Source organism: Ischnura elegans, chromosome 8 (assembly GCF_921293095.1).
Source record: "Ischnura elegans chromosome 8, ioIscEleg1.1, whole genome shotgun sequence".
NCBI classification, from domain to species: domain Eukaryota; kingdom Metazoa; phylum Arthropoda; class Insecta; order Odonata; family Coenagrionidae; genus Ischnura; species Ischnura elegans.
Window position 1 is genome coordinate 1,896,481 of NC_060253.1, and position 23,734 is coordinate 1,920,214.

The following is a 23,734-nucleotide window of genomic DNA, read 5'->3' on the forward strand; positions in this document are numbered from 1 at the left end:
TTATCACTAGCAATAGCTGGGCCATAAATGGAAACAAATATTAGCACAGAAGAGAGAAAGAAAAAACAAAAAAATGATCCCATTGAATTTTTCTTGGGTGTCTGTCCCGGTAAGGTGTTCCATGTACCTCTCAGCCAACGATTCAATGGAAGACTTCTCCTTCGTCGTCAATGCCGTTGATACCTACCGGGTGGGAGGTGGGCTACGATTATAAAACTCTCTCTCTTCTTCTCTTGCAGATTTTCAATAGAAATTAGTTATTTGCTTTGTCATTTCCACACTACTACATACTTATTTTATGATAATGGCGCAACTAATTTATAATGCTAATTTAAAAAAATCTTTTCTCTATATTAATAATACTTTGCATAATATTCAATATGACAGAGAAAGACACATGAAAACTATAAGAGGTTAAGGTACACATTTTGGGGTATTATTTTTGAGAATTCACACAAGTGAATCAATACTTCACAGTAATATCTTGAGAAATGATAGAACGTGTGTTGTAGGAAAAAATGAATGTGGATAATAATCATGTTTCTCTCTTCATTTCCCCGATAATAGAAGATGCTTCTCCAGCTTTTCTCTGTTAGGAACCTTGCTCCTGTTGGCATAGAAGAAGAGAGACTTGTTATGTAAACATGACACCTTACTCCCAGCATCAATGGTCTTGATGACGAATAAAAAGTCTTCCATTATAACGTCCGCAAAGGTGATGGAGCACGGCAGCCGTATGGAGTGCCGGAAAAGAATTTACTTCAAATATTTGCCGGTAGAAAATCTTATCCTACATAATTTATGATCGTAATTGAATCATCATGAAAATAACTAATTAAAAAGATTGCAATTCACCTGACAATACAGAAGGAACTACAAATGTTAAACCTGCGACGGTTATTTTGGAAACAGGTTAAGACCCTTGTTTTTATTTGGCTTGTAACTGAGCGATAGAAGATGTCACAAATGGCGGTTAGTTAGGTAATGGCAGTGAAAATTTCGTAGATGTTTGAAACAAATATCCATCTTATGCATATATAATAGTTGCTACTCGATACTGACCACAAAATCTTAGATTAAATTCTAATACAACATTTTTCAAGATGCTATATACTACGCTCTTATTAGACGTTATTTATTATTTTCTTAACTGGATGGGTATTGCTTTAGCGCTAGGTACATTGATATTTAACAATAAAGAATGGGAAGTTAAGGCTTTTGAGTGATTTTTAACAATCTTTCACAGCATGAATCATGTTGAGTATTTTTTAAATTCCATCTTAAATAGCCACCGAAAACGTTAAACAACGCCAATAAAGACAGAAAAAGGACGGTGGGAACAAAAGCAAACATTTTTTCGTGACTTATCAAAAATGTTTGAAATTACAAAACTTGATATTATGAAGTGCCTTTCCAATCCCGCTGATTCACAATCAAGAGTTAACTCTCCTCGATGCCTTGTATGGGTTTATCAACTTACAAGCAAGGTCTCGGAACGCATCTGCCTTGTATATCGAGGACTTGCGCATAACTTAATCGCATATATTATACACTTGACTCTGAAGATTGTAAGTGCTGGAGATTAACGAGACAAGAAATTTTTTATCTTTTTCAATGATTCCTAAAAGAAACGTTCATACGAACTTCGTCATTACGAACCTCCGGTTTTTCGGTCCAGTGAACTTCTTAATAACCAGACTCTACTGTAAGGTTATTCTGAGGGTATGGTCGAAAACTGGCGCGAAAAGTGCCCAAAACACATATTTGTGGAACCATTGTGGAATTTTGCGTATTCACCATGCCATAACAGTTTGCTAAAATTTGGAGTCTCCACCCTTTTACTCTGCATCTATGCCTCCTAATGCCTCTGCGATATATGGAATCAAAGCATTGGCTTCTCATCGACCACTTATTCAAATACCCAAGTGCACCATTGTAATGGTCAATTCATTCACTGGTAGAAATATAACAAGTTCATCCTATTCCTGTTCCTCTAAGATTTTTTCCTAGCTTCTCCAGCTATAAAATAATTTCCTGACAATTTCAAAATTTCCCAATTTCCCAATCAGACTATCACCACCCTGAATCAAGGGGTAACATAAATATATATTCTCCTTCACCTACCTGAATATCTGTTTTTGGTGGAATTTCTGGGTTGGCAGCACAGATGCCAACTTGAGGTATTGGCACCAGAGCACCAACGACCTCCTCACCATCCGCATTCTCTCCAGCGCCAGCACCTCGGCCTCCTGGGAAGTCTTCCTCAACCTCATCCTCTGGAAAAACAGGTATTATTACCACCATCAAGCATTAAGACCAATTAATAAAAAAAACTGTAATAAACAGACCTTCAGGTGCACATAGCACAAGTGATGGCTCAAGAAATTGCAACAATGAAACTTGGGTGTCATTACAGAGAAACACCTTGATAACGAATGTTAGTCTCCCACTCTCGCAGAGCTTAAAGCCACCGAGTGCATCCACAGGGTTGCGGTCGACCTCTAGATATAGATGCTTGCTGCGATATAAGCGAGTTCACTTGTCGAATAAGCAGTCGTGAACAAAAAGTGGCGGCATTCCAAGGTGGTATGGGTCTATCCCTGGGTAAGATAGGCTATCTAAATGATAAATTAAACGTCTGTGAAGATGCCGTGACTTGGTGATAGGTGGCCACCAATAATTATGCCTCTCATCACCCGGGGGAGAGGGCAGCAGCTCTCCTTCATATGAGTGAAGGTGGAGACCAGGGTGGTCGGTACAGCAACACTCTTTTCACTGCGGGTGTGGTAACATTTACTATAACGGCTGAAGTACTGCAATGTGGAAGGCAAGGGGAAACCACTACATTATCATCCTGAGGAGTCGCAGCTACTCCACTCACTTTATATCAAGAAATGATGGAATTCTCTCGAGTAAAATATTCCGATGGTAAACTAGCCCCTCATTTGGATCTCGGGGCAGGGACTACTCAAGAGGGTGCATTGGTTAAATGTGATTGGATGTTGAGAATAAGAGCATGGAATGACAGATTGCTTCATACGTGCTGTTGGCTAGAAAGCTTAAAGATAGAGGTGCAAAGAATGAACCTTGACATATTAGGCATCAGAAAAATGAAGTGGCCCCAAGAAGGAGACTTTTGGAGTGGTACATAGCTACAGAATGATAGACACAGGATTGCTAAATGGTAATACTGGAGTGAGAATAATGCTTAGAAAGAGCACAGGAAATGCAAATGAAAAGCTACCTCCAGTTTAATGAAAAGATGATGGAAACTAAACCCAAAGCTACTGCAGCAGAGCAGGTTTACTTGCCTACATCAGATTCTGATGATGAAGTGTAGACGATGTCTACCAAGATATAACGGTGGTAATTAAGCAGGTAAGAGGGGACAAAAATGGAGAACTGAAGATTTAAAATGAAGACAAAGTGAAAATATGGACGAAAAATGTATCTAGAAGATTTGTACTAAGGAAGCAGCCTAAGAACCAATGCCATCGAAGCAACTTGTCTTCTCGGGCAGGTACATATATATATATATATATATATAGCAAAGTCAAGCACTATTTTTGGCTTGGGCTACGGGGTCATCTCGGCAGCAGAGCCAAGAGGTCGTCGGCAAGGTTGAGGCAGCGAGACTTGGCGAGAGGTCACCTTGGTATTCACGACATCCGGAGGAAAACGGATTCAGAGGCTCGCGACAGATCCGTCAACCAACGTGGGATTCTACACCGGAGAATTTGTAGCCGATCCAGCCAACTGGAACACCCGGCACATGTCGGCAGAAGTCTATCATACGATGCCGCCCCCCCTCCATACCCGACAAGATTTCCCCAACGCAAAGGTGAAGTGTGAAGCAACGTTCCCTTTCCCCCCCTTTGTTCATTCAAGATGGTTCTTGTCCTTGTCTTATTCCCATTCGGCCCTCTTCAAACCACGTGCTGGAACAATCTGTGAATTATGCAAAGTCTATTAATTGCAAGCTTGTGTTCAAGTTCAATTTGTTTTATTTGATCGAGACGATTTTTTTCTTGGGTTTTGTATCATTGTGTTAAAGTCAATTAGTTGTGAGCTCGTGTTCAAGTTCAATGTGTCTTATTTGATCGAGACAAATCTTTGTGTTTTGTATAATATTTTTAAAGCCAATTAGTTGTAAGCTGCCCAATCCTGCCCCACTAACTTGCTTTTTCCTAAGTGCTACTCCCCATATTACAATTTGTTTGAATGTTTATATCTTTGCTCGTGCCTTTCATGAATATGTAAATGCGTCATTTTTCAAGCAATCCAGAGTGTGATTTCCCTCCATCCCAATCCCAATCTCCTTCGATTCTAAAATATACTCGCTCCACGTCGCCCCCCAACCTGAGATACTTTCTTGCCCTAATTTTAAAGGTTTTACGTGTAGTTGTGTGTCATAGAGCATATTTGGTTGACTTTAGCCATCATTCAAGGAAGAATACATGTTGGGATAAAAATAACATGGACTTAAGAATATTAAAATCCAGAAAGTTGAAAAATAATCAACTCCATATCAAAATGAAGTGTGCAGTAATATGATGTTGAGATAATTAAATTTAAGTAAGTAAAGGATGGCATTCCAGTTCAATTTTTAATCACCCTCAACCAATGAAGGTAATCTATAATTAATATTTAGATTAATTAAGTTATCTCCACCAATTGCTTCAACAAACAAACCTTCACCATTTTACATTTCATGCATTTCAGCAAAAAGTTCAATGCTGAAAACAATATTTAAATCAATTATCAACCACAACCTTACCAAAGCACTTAAATGATATCAATTCCATAATAACATATCTTAAAATGAAATTGATAGGCAAATTTGATAAATTCCAAGAAATATTTCAGAACAAATTTAAAATAGAAATATGGACAGTTTTAGCAAGGGATGTACAATTCAGGGCTCACACGGCCCAAATTTCACAAGACTAATGCAGAGAAAACCAAAGACTTTTACACCAAAACGAATATTTATGAAACTAAAAGATTGTATTTCAAATCAAACCTGAATCCAAGCAAAATAAAAAGAATTGAGAATTGCCAAAAAGTCAAAAAACTTTGTACCAATCAAAAGGCCATCTTGGGGCTTAGAAAAGGCAAATGCAAGCTGGCTGTGACATTTTCTACTAGAGTTGAGCGGCTGTTAGTAAGACTGATTATTGATCATTAGCAGTAGATTGAATTAGCATGGTGAAGAGAATATTCAAAAGAATAACTACATATGTCCAATTGCAATAAGTGACCAGATCCCAGCTTATCATCTTAAATCAGTTTCAGATGGCATTTGATCCTGCTTAAGATCTAGCATGATAGCTAGAAATAGATGCATTGAGGACGGGCTGTACTACCACATAATCTGAGTAAGAAGGTTTTACACACTCTGTGCTTTCAAGGAAGTTTTAACACAGGGGAGCCCAATTGTCACAAAACCCCACTAATAACAAAGCGAAAGCTGTTTCCTGTCGAAAAAGGCCTTTGCACCAAGTAAAAAATTCCATGCTCATGGGGTCATTCCATGTCAAATGAACTAGAAAAATAGCAAAATGCGACTCATCAGATTGCATTTTCATGATACTTGGTACACATAGTTGGTTTACATACATTATCACTGCTTTTAAATTCCAGGCCTCTGTTTCCAGCCGTCCCAGAAATAGAGCAAACTGACTCTCAGTCTAAAATACATATGCATCTAAAGCTGTAGTGGATTCAGATGGTGCTTAAAAATTTAGTAAATATGTACATATATTCTAAAATTGAAGAAGGAAAGGAGCGAAAATTTCTATACTTTTCCAAAATTTCCTGCAGAATTCAAATATTGTATCAGGTTAATTGAAATCATATTATGACGGATCATTTAAGCCTTGAAAAATAAATATTACATACTTTCTTTTAAATGTCCACAGCTTCAATAACAATTACTGGGCAATGAGTAGAAACAGTCTTAGTATTATGGATAGTGTCATTGGAGATAGAAGAAAATTTCCTTTGTAATATACATTATCAGTCATAAAAAATACTTTTTATGGCATATTAATGAATTATTCTGCTATCAAACAAAAAAAATATTCAAAATAATACCCACATTTACAGGTTCAGGAATAGAAATTTATGCAATTGATTATCTAAAAATAGTTTAAAGAAAAATACAGCCACGAATTCTTACTTATCAATTTTTGGCACCCTACTGAACTTGAACACTGCCTGGTTGTCATCGCCCTTGGTTGTCATTCATTATATGATACATTTTGAAATGGGAATCAACAGATATCAACCATAAGTGGTCAGTGAAAAGACATTGTTGGACCTGCTGAATACATGAATCTAATTCTAGCATGCATCCCCCTGATCTAAATTTATGGTTTCAATAAGACCAATATACCATTTATAATCGTACATATTTACAACAAATGAATTTACTTTCACGTAGAGATGGGTCGAATAGCAGATTTCTCTAATTCGAATATTAAATCATTGCTTGAATATTCGAATACCTGGAATACTAGAATTGCACAAAGCACAATGATGAATGTATAAATTAAAACGTATTCAGTGGAACCTCGATCTATCGTTTTTCAAGAGGCTGGACAAAAAAAACAAGGAATGCGGGAATGTTTGATTAGGTTGCCTATGGATCAGGAAACTCAGGATTTCGGCAAGTAATTGTGATTTCCTTTAAAGGATTCGAACAGGAATTACGCTGATAAATGGAATATTTTAATTTTATGGATACAATTTGGGCAAATAGTTGATTTAACTAACATCTCTCTCTAAGGGGATACACCACCTTGCAAAAAAATGATTTCATGCCATCTCAGCATTTACATTGCTACAATGGATTTCTGTCTGATGTATGCATTCTTATCCACCAAACGCCATTTCAGCGGCATGCCCATCTGATACTCAGCTTCATCCAACTTCTTATTTTCAACAGATAGCTCGATTTACCCCCACTCCTGCTGTCAAGTGCTAGCGGAAAATCCAAGGCGTTTTGCAAAATATATGTGCTTCTCCACCGGATTTTCTTCTTCTTCATTGATTTTCAGTCCATCTTTGGAAGTTCTCACGAGATAAGCAGATGAATTCAAATTGCTATAAGGGAGAAACCAAATATCCAGAGAAAATATCTCTTCGTCTGTGACTGTGACAATAGAGATTTATAGCATAACTCGTAAATTGTAACTTGATATATGTTTTCGGAAAAATATACCGCATCAACTTCCGAGAAGCTCAGCTGCGAGGATATCGAGTTTTGCAAAGAATGCTAAGTCTCTGTCGTATTTTGACATTTATTTCCTTGCGTAAAATGCTTAAATAAAGTCAGACAGTGGTGCAGGGAAGGGGGGGTTTTTGGGGGTAAACCCCCCCCAGAGCTCAGAGAAATTTTTAAGTTTAACCCATTTTACTTATTTGGATCAGTATTACTAATAGAATAGTGTTAGGATTTATCAAATATCCCTTAGAAAGCCTTAAAACTTGCCATTTTGAGCCATTATTCTTAAAATTATTCAGGAGGAGAGCCCCCGCAACTCCAGCTTACCCTGGTGGGTATGCAATACCCCCACACTCATGAGTATTAGTTACCCTAAAACCCCCCCTAGCCTTAATAGGGAAGTGCACTAATTTTTTTTAATTGCTGAATTTTGAAAGTTAAGCCTAAAAAAGAAACATTAGTATAGTCACTTTTATTTCCTGCATATGGGTTATGCACTTTTAAACGTTTTGAAAGTCGGAAAATTTCATGTTGCGCTGAAACACAGTGCCTCCATCTTGACTGAGATGTGACGTCACAAGGCAGTAGTCACCAGTGGAGTATCACTATATTCCGTCGCCTTCTTTAGCGTGGCGAGAGTTTCCGGGAATCGGTGGAGTTTGCTTCCTAAAAATGTCGGCTAGTACGGAAAACATGAATTCAAAAAAGAATTATAATGATTTTTTGTTCCAAATTTCATCTCGACGTCGAAACAAAAGCCGGGAGAAGATATTCATTTCCGTGCCTTAAGCACAAGACATACGGAATAAAGGGTTCAAGGCTGCTCCAGACTCTTACCTATCGTTGATATTCTGTTTTGAAGATCATTTGAAGGTATTGCAAGATCAATAAGATATTTATATTATAAAAATTTACTTAATAGGTACCTCAGTCATATCAGAAAGTGTGTTGAGTCAAAATATAGCATCTTCCGCGTAGACCTAGGTAATGTATAAACTAGAGATGGGTCGAATAGCAGATTTCTCGAATTCGAATATTAAATCATTGCTCGAATATTCGAATACCTCGAATTTCAAATACCTCGAATACTAAATGATGAATGCTGGTATGTTTGACTCGGTTGCCTATGCAGCAGGCAACACAAGATTTTGGGGAGTAATTTTGATTTCCTTTAAATGCTTCGAACAGGAATTTAGCTGATTAATGAATATTTTAATTTTATGGAAACAATTGGGCATATAATTAATTCAACTAACATCGCTTTACCCTCACTCCTGCTGCCAAGTGCTAGCTGACAATCTAAGGCAATTTGCAAAATACAAGCTCTTTTCCTCCGGATTTTCTTCAATTATTTTGTTAGTTATTATTATTAGTCCACCTTTGGGAGTTCTCACGAGATAAGAAGATGAATTGGAATTGCTATCAGGGAGAAACCAAATATCCTGAGAAAATATCCCTTCCTCTTGGACTGTAACAATAAAGATTTATAGCACCACTCATAAATTGTAACTTTATATATGTTTTCGGAAAAAAATACGGCATCAACTCCCGAGAAGCTCTGCTGCTCATATCGAGTTTCGCCAGAATACTAAGTCTCCGTCGTATTTTGATATTTATTTCTTTGCGTAAAATGCTTAAATAAACTCATAAATACGTCGTGTTTGGTCTTATTCTTTTTGAAATTACGCGCACATTACTAATATTTCAATTCAATAAAGGTGTAACATCAATTGACGAAAGTCATTCTTAGACACCCTTTGTGCTAATAGATGACTCATGCAGCGGTTGACCTCCACAGAAATGGGGAACTTCGAAGCTGGTAGGAAAAAGAAGGGTCAGTGGGGGAGAAAAGGGTGGGGCCCGAAAGACGTTTCTATTGTTCTCGTGTAACTTGGTATTTTTTCGAAGCTAAGGTCTTCGTAATATGATCCCTGCGCGAGCTGTGACCTTTTTTTTATTTCGAAGAAGAGGAAAGCCTCAGAGGGGGGGCTAGTGCTGAATGGAGAGGGATACCGGATCTAGGGAAATGCGCTAATGCAAGTATCCCACGTTACTCACACAGCTGTTGACCTCCAGAAATGGGGAACTTCGAAGCAGGTAGCCAGAAAAAGGTCAGTGGGTGAGAAAAGGGGGGAGGGCGTGAAACACGTTTTTATTGTTCTCGTAACTCGATATTTGTTTCGAAGCAGGGGTCTTCGTAATGCGATCCCTGCGCGATCTGGGACCTTTTGTTTGATTTCGGAGAAGAGGAAAGCGTCAGAGTGGGTGAGGCAAGTGCTGAATGGAGGGGGATAGCGGATCGTGGGAAATGACTTAAGGTTGCTATCCCACGGCACTGAGGTTCTCCTGGTGGGGGGAATCGGGGATTTTCGGATTCTTTCACCCGACCATTTTCCGTTCCCCTCGTCGAACTCTTTTCACCGCTAAAATCCACGAATTTGATGTAATTCGTCAACTTGCGTAAAACGGCGCTGCGAGAACTAAACGACTAGAGTTCTCTTCATTTTTCCGAGTCAACTACCAACGACGTGCGTGCGACAGTGTATGACGCGAAATTCAAAGTATTCGAGGTATTCGAGGCGGTACTTTTCGCATAACTATTCGAAACCTCGAATATCGAATACTTTCTAATATTCGAGGTATTCGAGTATTCGCGGATACTATTCGCACATCTCTAGTATAAACTGAAAGTAGTTTGGTTAAAGAATTATGGCGCGGCTGTTATTTTACACGACGGGGCAAAATGCGTACTTTGCCCATGATATGTGCATATATGATAACAAACGATTTTTGTTAAAGTTAATCTTTATTTGTTGAAATTAGTGCATTTATAGGTGATGCAGATATAAAGGTACACAGCAGGTCGCGCGGCGTAATTTATACTTCACTGGTGACGGGTTCATCTTGGTGATCTAAAAAATTAGCTACCATACCTCGAACTTTGAAAACTCGCAATATAGGCAGTCAAAGCACATTGTAGGAATACACGCGACCATTCTAGCCCAGAATATACGTACAATGTTGGAATCCTTGGTTTTCAAAGATTGACGTATTTTATACGCCAGCGCACCCGGTCCAGGGTTATCAACTTTTATTTCATCCTATTTAATTGAAATTATACTTCGGAATGGTTCTTTTAGCACTGCTACTGAGGTAAACTCCCTTTGGAGTAATGTGAATTACAAGTGTTCGAGATATATGGCATTTTATATTCGTTTTGTGTTCTTATTAATTATGTCTGTGTGCATATTGTTGCTTGCCGCGAGCCTTTAATGGTATGTGCTCTTGCAAGAGTGGTTTTCATTTTTAATGTGGAAGTTGGTCAGTATAAGCAAAGAAAAAATTAACATTTTAGCGCACACCAACCCCTGTCGTCGTCGTATCTCTGCGTTTGTAATGACTCTGCTAAAATACCTAAACGCCATTATGATGATAAAAAAATTGCATCATGTCTAAGACTGCTGCAATTAAAGTTAATGATAAACTTGACGACGTATGAACACAATGAAGACAACAAAACATTCTGTCATGATTAAGTCTTAAACCCTGAACTTCCGAGTGTGAGTCGTACACGATACCACTACCCCAACTGAACCATCGGAAAATGGAGGATATTTTGAATTTATATATGATTTGTGAAAAGTACCACATAAAAATTAATTAATTACAGCCTAACTAAAGCCCTGATTGAAAAAGACGGAGCAAGGTACGTGGTCTCCCCTTGTTAGCCTTAACGCCTCGCATTTCTATGGAGCATTGAACCTGTCCTCCTTTTTCAAAAATTCAGTGACCAGAAGTACATCGAAGTTGGGTATACCATTTATAAATCCTTGGAATTTTCCTTCTCCCTACCAAGATTAACTTTTCTTGAACCCATCCTGGACAGCGAACCATTGCAAAAACCAGCCAGCACGGAAATAAGGCTAACATCCCATGATTCTAGTTGCGAAGGGCGAACGTTCCGGCCGGCGTGAATACATACGCAGCGAATAAGTCTTGCAGCAAACGCCTGAAATAGGTTTATTAGTTTGACTTGGTTCTTACAAAAAAAGTTTTGGCATGATAAACGGCATTGTGCCAAAATATACCCAGCGAAAAATAAATACCATCATCTATTTATTTAAGATTCAATGTGCTATTCGCACTACTCTTCCCAAACTTGAAGTTGACACGTAAATGAATATTAATATATTACGCAATGATGAAGTCATGTACTCAAAAGAGAAGCAGCCACATACATATTCTGAAGATATTCTATGACAGCAAAAAACGGATACCCTCAAATTCAGTAATTTTTCTATGCAATAATAGTGGTAGAACTAAACGGCTTATAAGCTACCTTCTGCTACTACCTTGTGACGTCACGGCCAATATTCAACATGGACACCCGTTTTAGCGGCCTTTGAATTTTTCCATATTTCAGATGGTTATCTCGAATCAAGTATTCACTATTAGGATTTAAACTGTGGTTTTACGACATTATGTTATTCTGAACTCTAATTTAAAAAATGTTTTTGGTGCATTTGAAACACTAGTGTACTTCCCTATTCCTAGCTGTGCCCCTGAAGTCAGAAATACGTCGCGTTTGGTCTTATTCCTTTTTAAATTACGCGCACGTTACTAATATTTCAATCCAATAAAGGTGTAATATCAATAGGTCTCTGAACACCTATTTAGGTAAAGACGTTTCTGAAAAGTAGGTGTAATTATTAAGCTAAAAGTTGTAACAATATGGCTGTAAAGTCATCTATTTTTTTATTATGAGCATTTTAAATAAGTCTTACAAGCCATCAAGGAAAAACGTAATTCGCACAGCCGCCATCTTGAATGACGTCAGCTCATGCAATAGTGTTGTTCTTAACCACCTTGACCGTGCACATTATTGAAGTTTACAGTGGAGATCTTGTTGTTATCACGCCCTATTTTTCGTGTCGTAGTTATTCCTCGATATGTCGCAGCGTATAGCATCACGTACTGCATTGTGCCTAAGGGCAGAAATACGACTAGAAATGCTCCAAAAAAAATATCTTCATACGGTCACCCAAGACGTAGAACGAAGATTGGTTCGGATGAGAAAGTGCCGACGTATGTGAATGAATGAAAAAAATGAATTCTAATATTTACGCATTGTTTATCAGATTTGACACAATCCTATACCTACTCATCTTCACCAGTGGAAAGTATTTTCACTTGCTGGCTTTATCCACTTCGAGGGGATCTCTGTCCGACACTTTTTGAAAAATTTTATTCCTCAAGGAGACTAATGCAACAATACAGAGCAACATTTGAGAAGTTTTACTTTAAAAAATAAAATATATATTTTTAAAACATACCTTTCTCGTGTACTATTTGTAACTATCCTTACGAGCAAAAACAGGTCAAATATTTTTTAAGATCTCTAAGTTTCCATAAGGTGAGGTAGGGTAAGTGCGACTGCGGAATAAGTGCGACCCCCCCTTCAGGTAAATCGTATATCCGCTCTCGAAGCAGGTGGCGGTCGCGCAACATATTCCATACATTGTTATGAAACCAGAGCGAACGACTTTGTAATACTTATCCCTTAATTTCTCGTTCCACATGCTTAGGAAATATACCCGTCCGTTCATCTCGTAGTCTTAGTTGGTTGTGAGGAGAGTCTATACCGCAGTTCCCTCTGAATCAACGCATCGGAAGTGTTAGGTAAGAACTATGTCTTGTTTTCTCTTCTTCATGGATTGGTTATCCTTGCTTTACTTTAAATTTAGGAACTCGGGTCATTATATTTAGTTTAGATGGGGGGTCGCACTTTCCCCGTCGTAACCATTATTCATTCCTACCTTCCGGGGCACACACGAGCTCGAACGATACATTCGTTTTGATTGTGCATAATTTGCACGCAACCAATGGCAGTCTAAACATATGTTTAGACTGCCAATGGCGTCGTCAGCGTAATCTTCTCGTCCGACCCTATTAAATGTAATTTCATTGTTAAATTTCATAAACACATTTAATATGTATTTTACAAGAGCCGGTGATATTATATTTCCATAGCTATGCATCTTCACTCCCCGGCTTTCAGCATGCACGTAGCAATATCGGTTGCTTATGTAAGTAAACATTGCTGCCGCTGTAATTTTCGGCAAGTTTCCGGTGTCAGCCTCGGTGAAACCAGGTTCCGTGGCGTTTGCTTTTTACGATAAAACTTCCGAAAGATAAATAAGAAATAAAACCTCACTTAAAGTCGTTAAATAAACCGAGAAATTTGGTGACAATGCGCAACGCCACTGGATTTCCCACACGATTGCATGAGCTGACGTCACTTTCCGGCTGGCCAATGGAATTACGTTTTGAAGTGGGTGTGTTTTTGGAACTGTTTCGGTCATTTCTTTTACAAATTCTTAAGAAAATATGTGAAATAAATGCGTTAAAGTGGCCTTTATGACAATTTTACTATATTTTACGATTTTTAGTTAGTATTTGAAGGGATATTAAAATTTTGTCCAGAGACCTATTGCCGAAAGTCATGGTTAGACACCTTTTGGGCTAATAGATGACTCATGCAGCAGTTGACCTCAAGAAATGGGGAACTTCGAAGCAGGTAGGCAGAAAAAGGTCAGTGGGGGAGAAAGAGGTAAGGGTGAAACATGCCTCTATTATTCTCCTGTAACTTGATATTTTCTTTTGAAGCTTTTGATTTATGGTCTTCCTAATACGAAGGAACCCTGCTTGAGCTGAGGCCTTTTGTTTGATTTCCGAGAGGAGGAAGGCATTGGAGGAGGGGCCGAGGGCTGATGGATGGAGGGGGTAGAATATTTGGGAATTGTCCTACGTAGTTACTATCCCACGGCACTGAGGTTCTCCTGGTGGGGGAAACTGGGGATTTTTGGATTTTTTCACCCAATCATTTTTGGTTCCCCACGTCGATTTGAAATGCAGCCCATTCTCTAAAAGCTTTCAGACATTTTTTTTCCAAGGTTATAAGATAATTGTAACAGTATTACTAGCTTGGTTCAAGAAGTTAAGTAATAACAACGTAAACTTCTGGCCCCTTCAACTTCCACTACACGTATGCCGTCTCCACCAGGGTTCCCACTCCATCTAAATTACGAAATTCACATTTTTTCCCAGGTTTTCACGGCCTAAATTCTTCAAATTGATGAGCCATTTCAGCCAGAAATATTGATCACGTAACAATTATCGGCCGCACGTCAACTAAAAATTTAACAGACACCGTGAATGCAAACGCAGCAATGAAAGTGCTGCGTACCTCTCATGACATCACCTATCACGAGTAAAATTCAAAAGGCTGTGAGTGGGAAAATGGAGGGAAGTGAAGAAGAAGAAGTGTCTGATTTTTCACCAGGGTTCATGAACACTTTGGTTAGCGGTCTTCCAATCAAAGGCTCAAGATCAATGTGTCGTCATGAGACACGGACCAATGATTGTGATTCGAATATACAAGTGCAGAATATACAAATCGATTTTACTTTTGATCTGTCAATCGTAACTTTACAAACAAAATTCACATACTCTTGATTAGCATTGCGGTAATCTATTGTAAGTTTTCTTGGATATCACACAATTACTTCTACCACTTATTTTTTACAGAGCGCGACCTGGGTTTCAATGAATCATCATCATCTTCAGGCACAAATTATGATTTATCTTATTATTGTTTCCTAGTTACTTGATGAATTTTAAAACAGACGCCAAAATAGGGGAAAAGGATGGGTAGAGATATTCGTTAATGAGAGTACTGTCAGCACTTTCAATAATTTTGAAAATTTCTAACTGCTCCCGGGTCGCGCTCTGTAAAAAATAAGTGGTATAAGTAATTGTGTGATATCCAAGAAAACTTATTCGTAACTTTACAATCAAGTTTGAGAGATTTTTAAGGTTATATGATGAAATTCACGGCTTTTTCCAGTTTTTTTACGGCAGACAAAATTCACGGCTTATTTACGGTTTTCGCGACGGTTAAGTGGGCACCCTGTTCACTGCGGAAATGGTGAAACATACTTATGCCAGAAAAGTGAAGGTCCCTCAACAGCTATAGTGATTGACACTAAATTGCCATTTGAGTTGGGACAAAATTCACCTTACCATTCAACACACCAACTAACACATAGCACCATGAACCTTGTTAAATTGCCATGGCAATAAAGGAAGAACCTGGTGAAGGTGAGTGGTCTTCCCAGTGGCCTGGAATGCTATAGGTCTGTCTGACGTTTGATTCCCGGTCTGGGTAAATTTTTCCAATGGTAATTAAGTGTCAATTTCACAGCTCATCACGCAGCGTGTTTGAAATATATTAAACTTAATGTGATTGGTATGCTTCTTTGTAGGATCAATTGGCAAATGAATGTCTAAATTACAAATTCAAGAGGCCATTATGCTAGCCGTTCTGCGTGCCCTATTTATTTTCACGTGGAAAGCCATCTTCCTAACAGGGATCAACAGGCTTCAGCTGGATCAAGTATCCTGTGAAACTAACTTAAGGCCTAGACAGTGTCAATCCAAAGAATTTGAATAGCAAATGACAATATGGAGGCAGGGCTAACCATGCTCGGGAAGGAGTTGATCCTCCCCTTTCCCTTTGACAACCACCAGGGACCCAATTGCTGCTCGGATTTCTCCAACAGTCTCATGATTGCGCCGGATATCTTCCTCCAATTCCTTAAGCTTACCTTCAAAATGGAGCCATTTATTCTGAAAAATATTGAGGCATCAATTAGAAATATGTCTCAACTTAAGACAGCATCAACAGAAATTTGTGGGTAATAAGCTGATTCATTAAAATTAAATACAACATTTAAAAGCAGCTCAAAGGGAAATACATAAATTTGAGGTCATGAGAATGAGCACATTAAAATCCAGTCTGATTTTATTCTAGAAGCACTTAACTGGTTTTGATTTAAAAATTTGGAACTCTATGAGGGCATGAAAGAGGCCCAACTTAAGCATAAGATTGAGAACTGATTCACGGATGTAAACAAGATTTTAATTTCCACAATTGATACATTAGATTTACATACCCTCTGCATATCAGATGAAACTGGTCCATCACCCCCAGGAAACAATGTTAAGTCCATTGTAAGGTAGAGGGATATGCAAGCCGCCACAAGCAGAGCTGTGCCCACCAGCGCAGTAAACCTGCGCAGCCGCATCTTTTCGGTCAACTTGAACTCTCAGTGAAATCCTAATAGCCCATCATGCGTGCACTCCACGATAACCTGCATCGATAAAAAAATTTAATTGTAAAAATGAATATATATTGAGTACTTATAGAACTGCTGGAAAAAGAAAATAGTTAAGAAATAAGTTTGCCTCAACACATCTAAATTATGAGACTAGCAGAGCCCACCAGCGTGTTCCGCACCCAGGTTGGCCTTGCTGCACTACCAGTTGTTACCTTGTGCTTGTCATTGCGAGAATCATGGGCAGACTGAGAGAAATGGCCACAGGGGGTTCGGGGGACATGGATTTAATGTGGCATGCCACTGTTTGTTTGTCTCCTGTTTTGTGGGCATGCTGTTTTTAGCCCCTTTTTGAACGTTTCCTTTTGCCACTTGCAAATTTATGCAATTTCGAGCTATAGCAGGACCAAGTCAAAACTGTTCGTGCAGAGATTCTACCTTGAACGCTAACTACACCATGTATTTTCTTAACCATGCATCATGTCATGTGATTTACTTGCCACACGACGTGCACCTACGGTTGAGAATTGTTTGTTCGTTTTCAAGTGCCACCGGATGGACCACTTCGACTCCAACCACAAATTGCCTTCTGGCCAAAGTGAATGTCCGTTGCCCAAGTGTCGCTTTAAAATTTTCATCTTAGCTTATTTTTATCAATATGTATTGTCATTTCATTGTATTGATCCTGTAATCGTCAACCTTGCATAAATATTGCATAACATCATCTATAGAAGATGCCACATATACTGTAAAAATTCAGGAAAGATGCCATGTGAAAAAATTAGGAATCCTGTGGGACATAATGAGTGGTCTCTGGCACTGTCATGGGATGCTAAGAGACATTTGACAGGAGGAATTTGTTGACAAGCAGCTTCTTCAAAAGTATGAAAAAAGCCTGGAATGGAGCTTAACTTGGGGAATCACAGGCCATGGACTAAGAAATGGCTGCAGGCATCTAAGGTGAGGGCCCAAAATAAGCCAAATGGTCCAGTGCAAATACTATTGTTAAGGGATGTGTAATAATTTTGTTAAGGGATGTGTAATGGATTTGGTCGTTACGATAGTCTTGTTAGTGTAACTGACCTCTTAGATAAACTCGGATGGGAATCTCTGTCTGACCGTAGATTGAAAAATAGACTAAACCTTTTAGATAAATTCAAGAGCAGTGTCTTTTCTGACGAAGTTAACCATATCTTGCGGACGCCAACGTACTACGGAAGATCAGATCATATAAATAAAATAAGAGAGATAGATTGCAGAACAGACAGATTCCGAATGTCATTTTTTTCCACGATCAATAAGAGATTATAACGGCAGCAATAGAACGCGTAAATAGATTGCATGACTTGTACTGTAGCCTACTAACCTATGTAAAACTTACTGCATGTTTCTGAATTTCTATTCTATATTCTATTTCTAACAGCATATAGTAGTATAGTTTGTTATTATACGGGACGTTTCTTGGACGGTGTGGTGTGCATGTGGGAGTCCAAATGCATGCTGCATGCTGGTGATTGATCACCCCCTGCCAAACACCCTAGAGGTGGCTCGCAGGGTAATTTGTAGATGTAGATGTAGAATAACTGGAAAATTCGAGTGGAGTAGTAGGTAAGTAGTAGACTCAAGTGCTTCCAGTACGAATCTCAAGTCAAAGAAGCATTTCACTTAAAACTGCCAAGGCTAGTAAGAAGGTTCAAATATTTGCCAACAGGAAGCTCAATCATCAAACTCGTTCACAAATCCTTAGGAAAGTTGATAGATAATTACCTTGGCCTGGGAGTTTCACTTGGCTTTGCATGCAGCCGTCAACAACAACAACAGTCAACGCAAAAGGCTAACACATTTTCACCGGCAGTGGCCTCTTCTGAGTCATCCATTTGCACTTCTAGACCACTCATACATTTTTATATCATACTTATATACCCTCCCCTATTTTCCGAACTCAAATGCCAAGAGAATATGCAAAAATTACGTACAATGACTCAAGAGTAAGACAATTAAAACAAAAAAAGCTATTTGGGCATCGTTCCAAATGAGTATCCTTGAACGTTGCCTTGGCCTCTCAAATACTACTGCCAAATGGGTTCAAAATGTGAGTGGGTGAGGAGACAGAGCTTAGGCAAGTTGGTGAGGATGCCGTTGAGGGGAGCCTGTCCGTGGGTTGCGGTGTTGTTGCAGAGTGGGAGTAGGGAGTAGAGGCGAACACTAGTATTTGAGAGGCCAAGACAATGTATTTCATTTTTTTTCCAGCAACAAATAAAGACAGTATGTTCCGCAACATCAAGTTCTTTCAGCCTAAGTACTCCCACTCTGCAACAGGCACGCATAGAAGATTCCACAGGCACACAGGCAACAGGCACGGACAGGATGTGATTTTTACATATAATGTCAATTTTTTGTCGAAATTTGTCAAAAGTGCAATTTTTGAACATTTATAGAAAACAAAGTTTTTAAGTGAAAACCATTTTGATGACATTTTTGAAAACTATAGCTGCATGTTTGTAGCCTCTAAAATTTTTACTAGCTTCGCTCATTTGGTTTAGGTTTTACAGGGGCACAAATATGGTAGTTTTGAATAATTTGACTGGTGCGCAGAATTTTTGTGTGTGCCTCATTGACTTCAAACACTCATATCTTGGAAAATAGTTGCAATGGGTCTTTAATATTTTGGATTTTTCTTAACTAAGGTTGACACTAACAACAGGGAAAAAATGATCAAAATCTGAGATGGTGGGTGTAGGACCCTGGTTGAGTTGACTTGGAATGACCTTAGGGTAAGTAAAGATTTAAGACGGAATTCCAATCTCTAATACTACAATCAAAGATTCAACATGGGACCGGGTGCCAAGGTAATTATAAAGGCATAGAAGAAAAAAATGCCACATATTTCATAAACGGTGATGGTACAGAATAATGGTTCACCGTTGCAGTCATGCAATGATAAGGTGAAATAAAGATAAATTCGTACTAGAAATAATTAAATAACCGTTTTATAAATAAAATTCGTAATAGAAATAATAATACAAACACCAGGGAAAAAATTTCCTAGCAATCAAAAACCTACTAGCCAGATTATCAAAAAATGTCTAGCACACTAAATTCTAATACAAAATTATGAAATACACTTTGAAATCGCACGTCCTCAGATTTGGTTTGAAAAACAATTAAAATTGATTAGTAATTTTTCTAACAATTTCACGAGGTAGACAACGTTTAAATGCTTAACTTCAACAATTCCAGGATTTAAACCGAAAAGTATGAGTGACGTCTAAAGACATTCATGATAAATTTCATTACTATAAATATTGAATTCGATGAAATTCTACGGTATCTTAACATCAGTCTCAGCAACATTAACAAGACATGCTTAAGGAATAATCAAAAGTAAATTTGCAATACATAATTTCTGTTTACCTAACAAGCACGTCTACCATGGAAGACGAAATCATTCACCCTTTTGTTGCTACCAATTTGTGCTGGAAATTGCAGAACGATCAAACACAACGTAGATATTTTCCTTTCAACAGCAATTTTTCTCTTAACATTTTCAAAAACGAACAGTTTAAAAGAGACATAATACAAAGAACCAAGTTAATACCGTAAGTACTTACGCTTCACTTGTCTGCTTTAAAAATCCACTACTCCCATGGAATCAGAATGAAGACAGAATTTCACTGTCAAGTCCGCGAAAATACAAAAGTGACGATGCGATAATATCATCATCCACTTCTCATGTTGAAAATTATTGCCACAACATCTTTAAACGTTATCTTCAACTCCCACACATTGACAAAGAAGATAAATAAACCGAATAAAACTGAAATGCAAGTGCGAATGCTTTTGTTCTATTGTACCGACTAGTGGCGCCATTCTCGGCGTCAATACTAACAACGACGGCATATATAGAAGAGTTTGCGCCGATTCCGACAAATCGCCGGTTAACGCAGGCTAGAGACAATTTCCTAGTTCGATTTGTGCGCTCTACAAAGCTAAATACGAGTCGGTCAGGATGTCATCTCTTAACGGAGGAATGAATGGTAGAATTGAAGATTGGCACGAATCGTCATCGAATGAAGAATCAAGTTTTCTATCAAGAGTAGTCCAATTGTTACGCTCTGAGGGCGTTCTGCCAGGCGAATTGGAGAGTAACGAGAACACAATAAATTGCCCCGTTGTTCGGTTCCAGCACCCTGCAGCACTTGAGGTAGGTCATAAAAACGCTACAGTCATGAATTATTGTCTCAGATATTGGGTTACTTATCTTTTTCCCCATGATTTTTTAAAATTTGTTTATCTTTTCAAAATTGTATTAATCTCCATCAAAACCTCAGCTTTTGAGGCTGTTGGTTACGTGCGTGGAAAACAGTTATTTCCGAAATATCTCCTTTCGCTGCTAACTGTTTATCTCCACGCGTGCACCGTTGCCGCGTACCGGTAGCTTTTTTCTTCTTGATGTATTATCCTGTATTTTGTTTGAAACTGAACCGGCTGAGTTTTCTCCGACGCTCCCATTCAGTCGTATTTTACTCGAAAATTTTTCAAACTATCGTTGCAATTTATGATATCTCGACGTATCACATCGTCCTGCCGCTGATTTTTTTTGTTGCCGCAAACTCAACGACGCACTGTGTTTCTCCGAAGTACCTGCCCAAGAACGTTTAATCGTCCTTTAATTAGATGCGGTAAAATACTTATGATATTCTCATAAGTATTTTCCAGAGGAGTGGAGGAGTCAAATGAAGAAAAAGCCGTTCATTGCCGCGAGAAAAAATCGCATTACCTGAGTTTCGAACCACGGGGGATTACGACAAAACCATGATCCAGCTTGTGATTGGCCAAATGCAGAACCAACCCGTATGAAAAAATTGTATAAACCCGATTTTTTTTCATGCTTCCCCTATGGAAAAATTGTATAAACCTGTTTCGAGATTTTATACATTGCCACGGCAATGTATAAAATCTCGAAACAGGTTTATACATTGCCACGGCAATGTATAAAAATGTATAAAAATTTTAAACAGGTTTATACAATTTTTCCATAGGGGAAGCAAGAAAAAAAATCGGGTTAGAGGGGTTCATTTTGAATGCAATTCGGACTGTATCTCCCTAACATACGGGCGGTTCGAGGCTCTTTGAACTTTACCGCTCTTTACTGACCGAGCCAACTCGAAAATCATCAAGGATCAGACCGAGCAGCACTAACTCGAAACAACAACGGACCAGCTGCGCCGACGGGCCTTTACGGAGTGAACCCCGTAGAAGTATCATTCACTTGTCCGGAAATCTTATCAGGAGCTCGGGATGGTTTTGGGAATCCGAGGCAGCGGTGCCTGTTTGGGGTGATTTGGCTGTAGCGAGCCGAGGAGTTACCTCGACTCGCTAAAGCAAATCACCTCGGAGCAGTCCCTCGTGGAGTTTGGAGAGAATGATCCCCTCCAATGAATGATCCCCGCATAGATTTTTCCGGCTACGGCTCTATGAGTGGCAGACACTTTATAAACATAACAGAATGGCTTTGATGGCCCAGATAAATTTAATCAGGACATTCAGAAATGTTTAACTATCAATTTTTATTCTTATTGTAAGCACATTATTCATAATCAGTACTCTGATATTTTACCTGAGAAATCAGTAAAATCGTCAGAATTCCAGTGGTGAAGTAGACAGTAAGCAAGAGAATATATAAGGGGCCATTGAAAATTGTGTTGCGGGTTAATTATTGGTTTAGAATTATATTGATAATCAAATTTTTGTTTTGCGTGTATATGATCTGTGTATTTTTCATGTATAATCTTTATTCCCCTCCGCTTTTATCTGGCAATTGGTTTTCTGGTAATGGACATCACATAACCATCGATTCTTCTGTCAACTTATATGTGCAATCACAGATTATATTCTTAATGCTTCTATTCGTTACTAGGACTCAATCCTCAGAAATTATTTGATTAGTTTGTTCCCACCTTTATTGTTCCGGCTTCATTCATGGAAATTTCTTTAATCTCATATTGACTAAGCATATACTTAAAGGCATAATTCACTTTTTTAAGATCATCCATTTGCCAAGCGATTAATTACGATCTTATATAATCTCTCTTTAAGGATGAAAATTCGTTGCGCTTATTTTTTTTTGCCATCGCCCGGGAAATTTTATGCACAATCTTAACTACCCATTACACATTATTTGAACCTATATTACGCAAGATTAAAAAAACTGAATGACGTAAATAGTGCTGTAATTTTTAAACTGTAGGGTATATTTGTATCTTTCCTAAATCCTTTCACGAGTGCCTATCCGATACAATACAATGAATGGTTAACTTTTAAACCCACCCTATAATATTCATAATCTCCTAATCACAAAATTCTGGGGTGGCGAAGTACGGCGTTTTTTTTTTTAAGTAAGCATGAGGACTTCCCAATCGCTCTCTCTGTCGATCCATTTTCCAGTCTTTGATCGTATCACCTGCACATTTGGGAGGCCTCCCTCCACGCTTGCGATTTCTCCGCTCCTGTCATTGTCCACGCCTCTCGTCCATACAGAAGCATACTCCATATGTAATTTATTATAAATTGTATCCTTTCCTTCTTTTTTCCAATTTCCCACTGTAAGTAGATCTTATTTTTTAGAGTGCTCTCTTCGCCTGGGCTATCCTATTGATGATTTCTTCCTTGCTTCTTCCATCGCCAGTTCTTCTGCTTCCCAAATAACAGAATTCACCCCCCTCCACCAGTTTTTGTTTCCCTATGTTAATGTTAGTAATGCGCCTTCTTTTCTTCCGCTTTTTTTATTTACGATTTTGATGATATAGATGGTCGAAACAACCGTCATTACTTTGTAACTTGGTATGACGACTGTCTTCGACGGAGACGCTGCCTTCGACGCGACGCACAGTGGGCTGAAATCGAAAAACAGCTGGGCAAAAATCGCTGAAGTCTTAAGTATTGATAAATAAATGAATTTTTTTACGATTTGTGTATTTTAAAGATGCAATTTAACTTGTTTAGGATAATGCAGTCCACAATATTGTTTGGAAGGCCAATGACAATTAAAAATAGGGGAAAGTGATGCGGGATGCTTCCGCGCAAGGACCCGATGGTAAAACCGTCAGGAAAGGGTTCATGCCATAAATGCACCGCAAATAATAATTAATTGAGTTCAGTTCACTCAAGATTCAGGGAAAATCCAGTCTCTTAAACGGATTAGTGCACATATCACGTTAAGTTCCCGAGAGCCTATCCCGTGTATTGCGGGTCACGGAGCGCGAAAACTTCCCGACATAATTTTGATTTACCGCAGAAAAATCGGATGGGGGCCCAATAGGGCAGGATT

At 38.6% G+C, this 23,734-nt stretch overlaps 2 protein-coding genes across 2 annotated transcripts in view; one reads left to right on the forward strand and one right to left on the reverse strand.

Annotated features, from left to right (window-relative positions):
• LOC124163701 (alpha-mannosidase 2) overlaps nt 1–20,228 on the reverse strand; it is a 200,727-nt gene extending 180,499 nt beyond the window's left edge. Inside the window, exons 1-4 of the mRNA XM_046540768.1 lie at nt 20,016–20,228; nt 16,243–16,440; nt 15,769–15,916; nt 2,125–2,276 (exon numbers count right to left, since the gene is read on the reverse strand). Coding sequence (XP_046396724.1) covers nt 2,125–2,276; nt 15,769–15,916; nt 16,243–16,374 — 432 coding nt within the window. The 5' untranslated portion in view covers nt 16,375–16,440; nt 20,016–20,228. The remainder of the gene's footprint in view (nt 1–2,124; nt 2,277–15,768; nt 15,917–16,242; nt 16,441–20,015) is intronic.
• Nucleotides 20,229–20,313: 85 nt separating this feature from the next.
• Nucleotides 20,314–23,734, forward strand: part of LOC124164567 (cysteine sulfinic acid decarboxylase-like) — a 128,615-nt gene continuing 125,194 nt past the window's right edge. Inside the window, exon 1 of the mRNA XM_046541947.1 lies at nt 20,314–20,608. Within this exon, the coding sequence (XP_046397903.1) occupies nt 20,414–20,608 (195 nt within the window). The 5' untranslated portion in view covers nt 20,314–20,413. The remainder of the gene's footprint in view (nt 20,609–23,734) is intronic.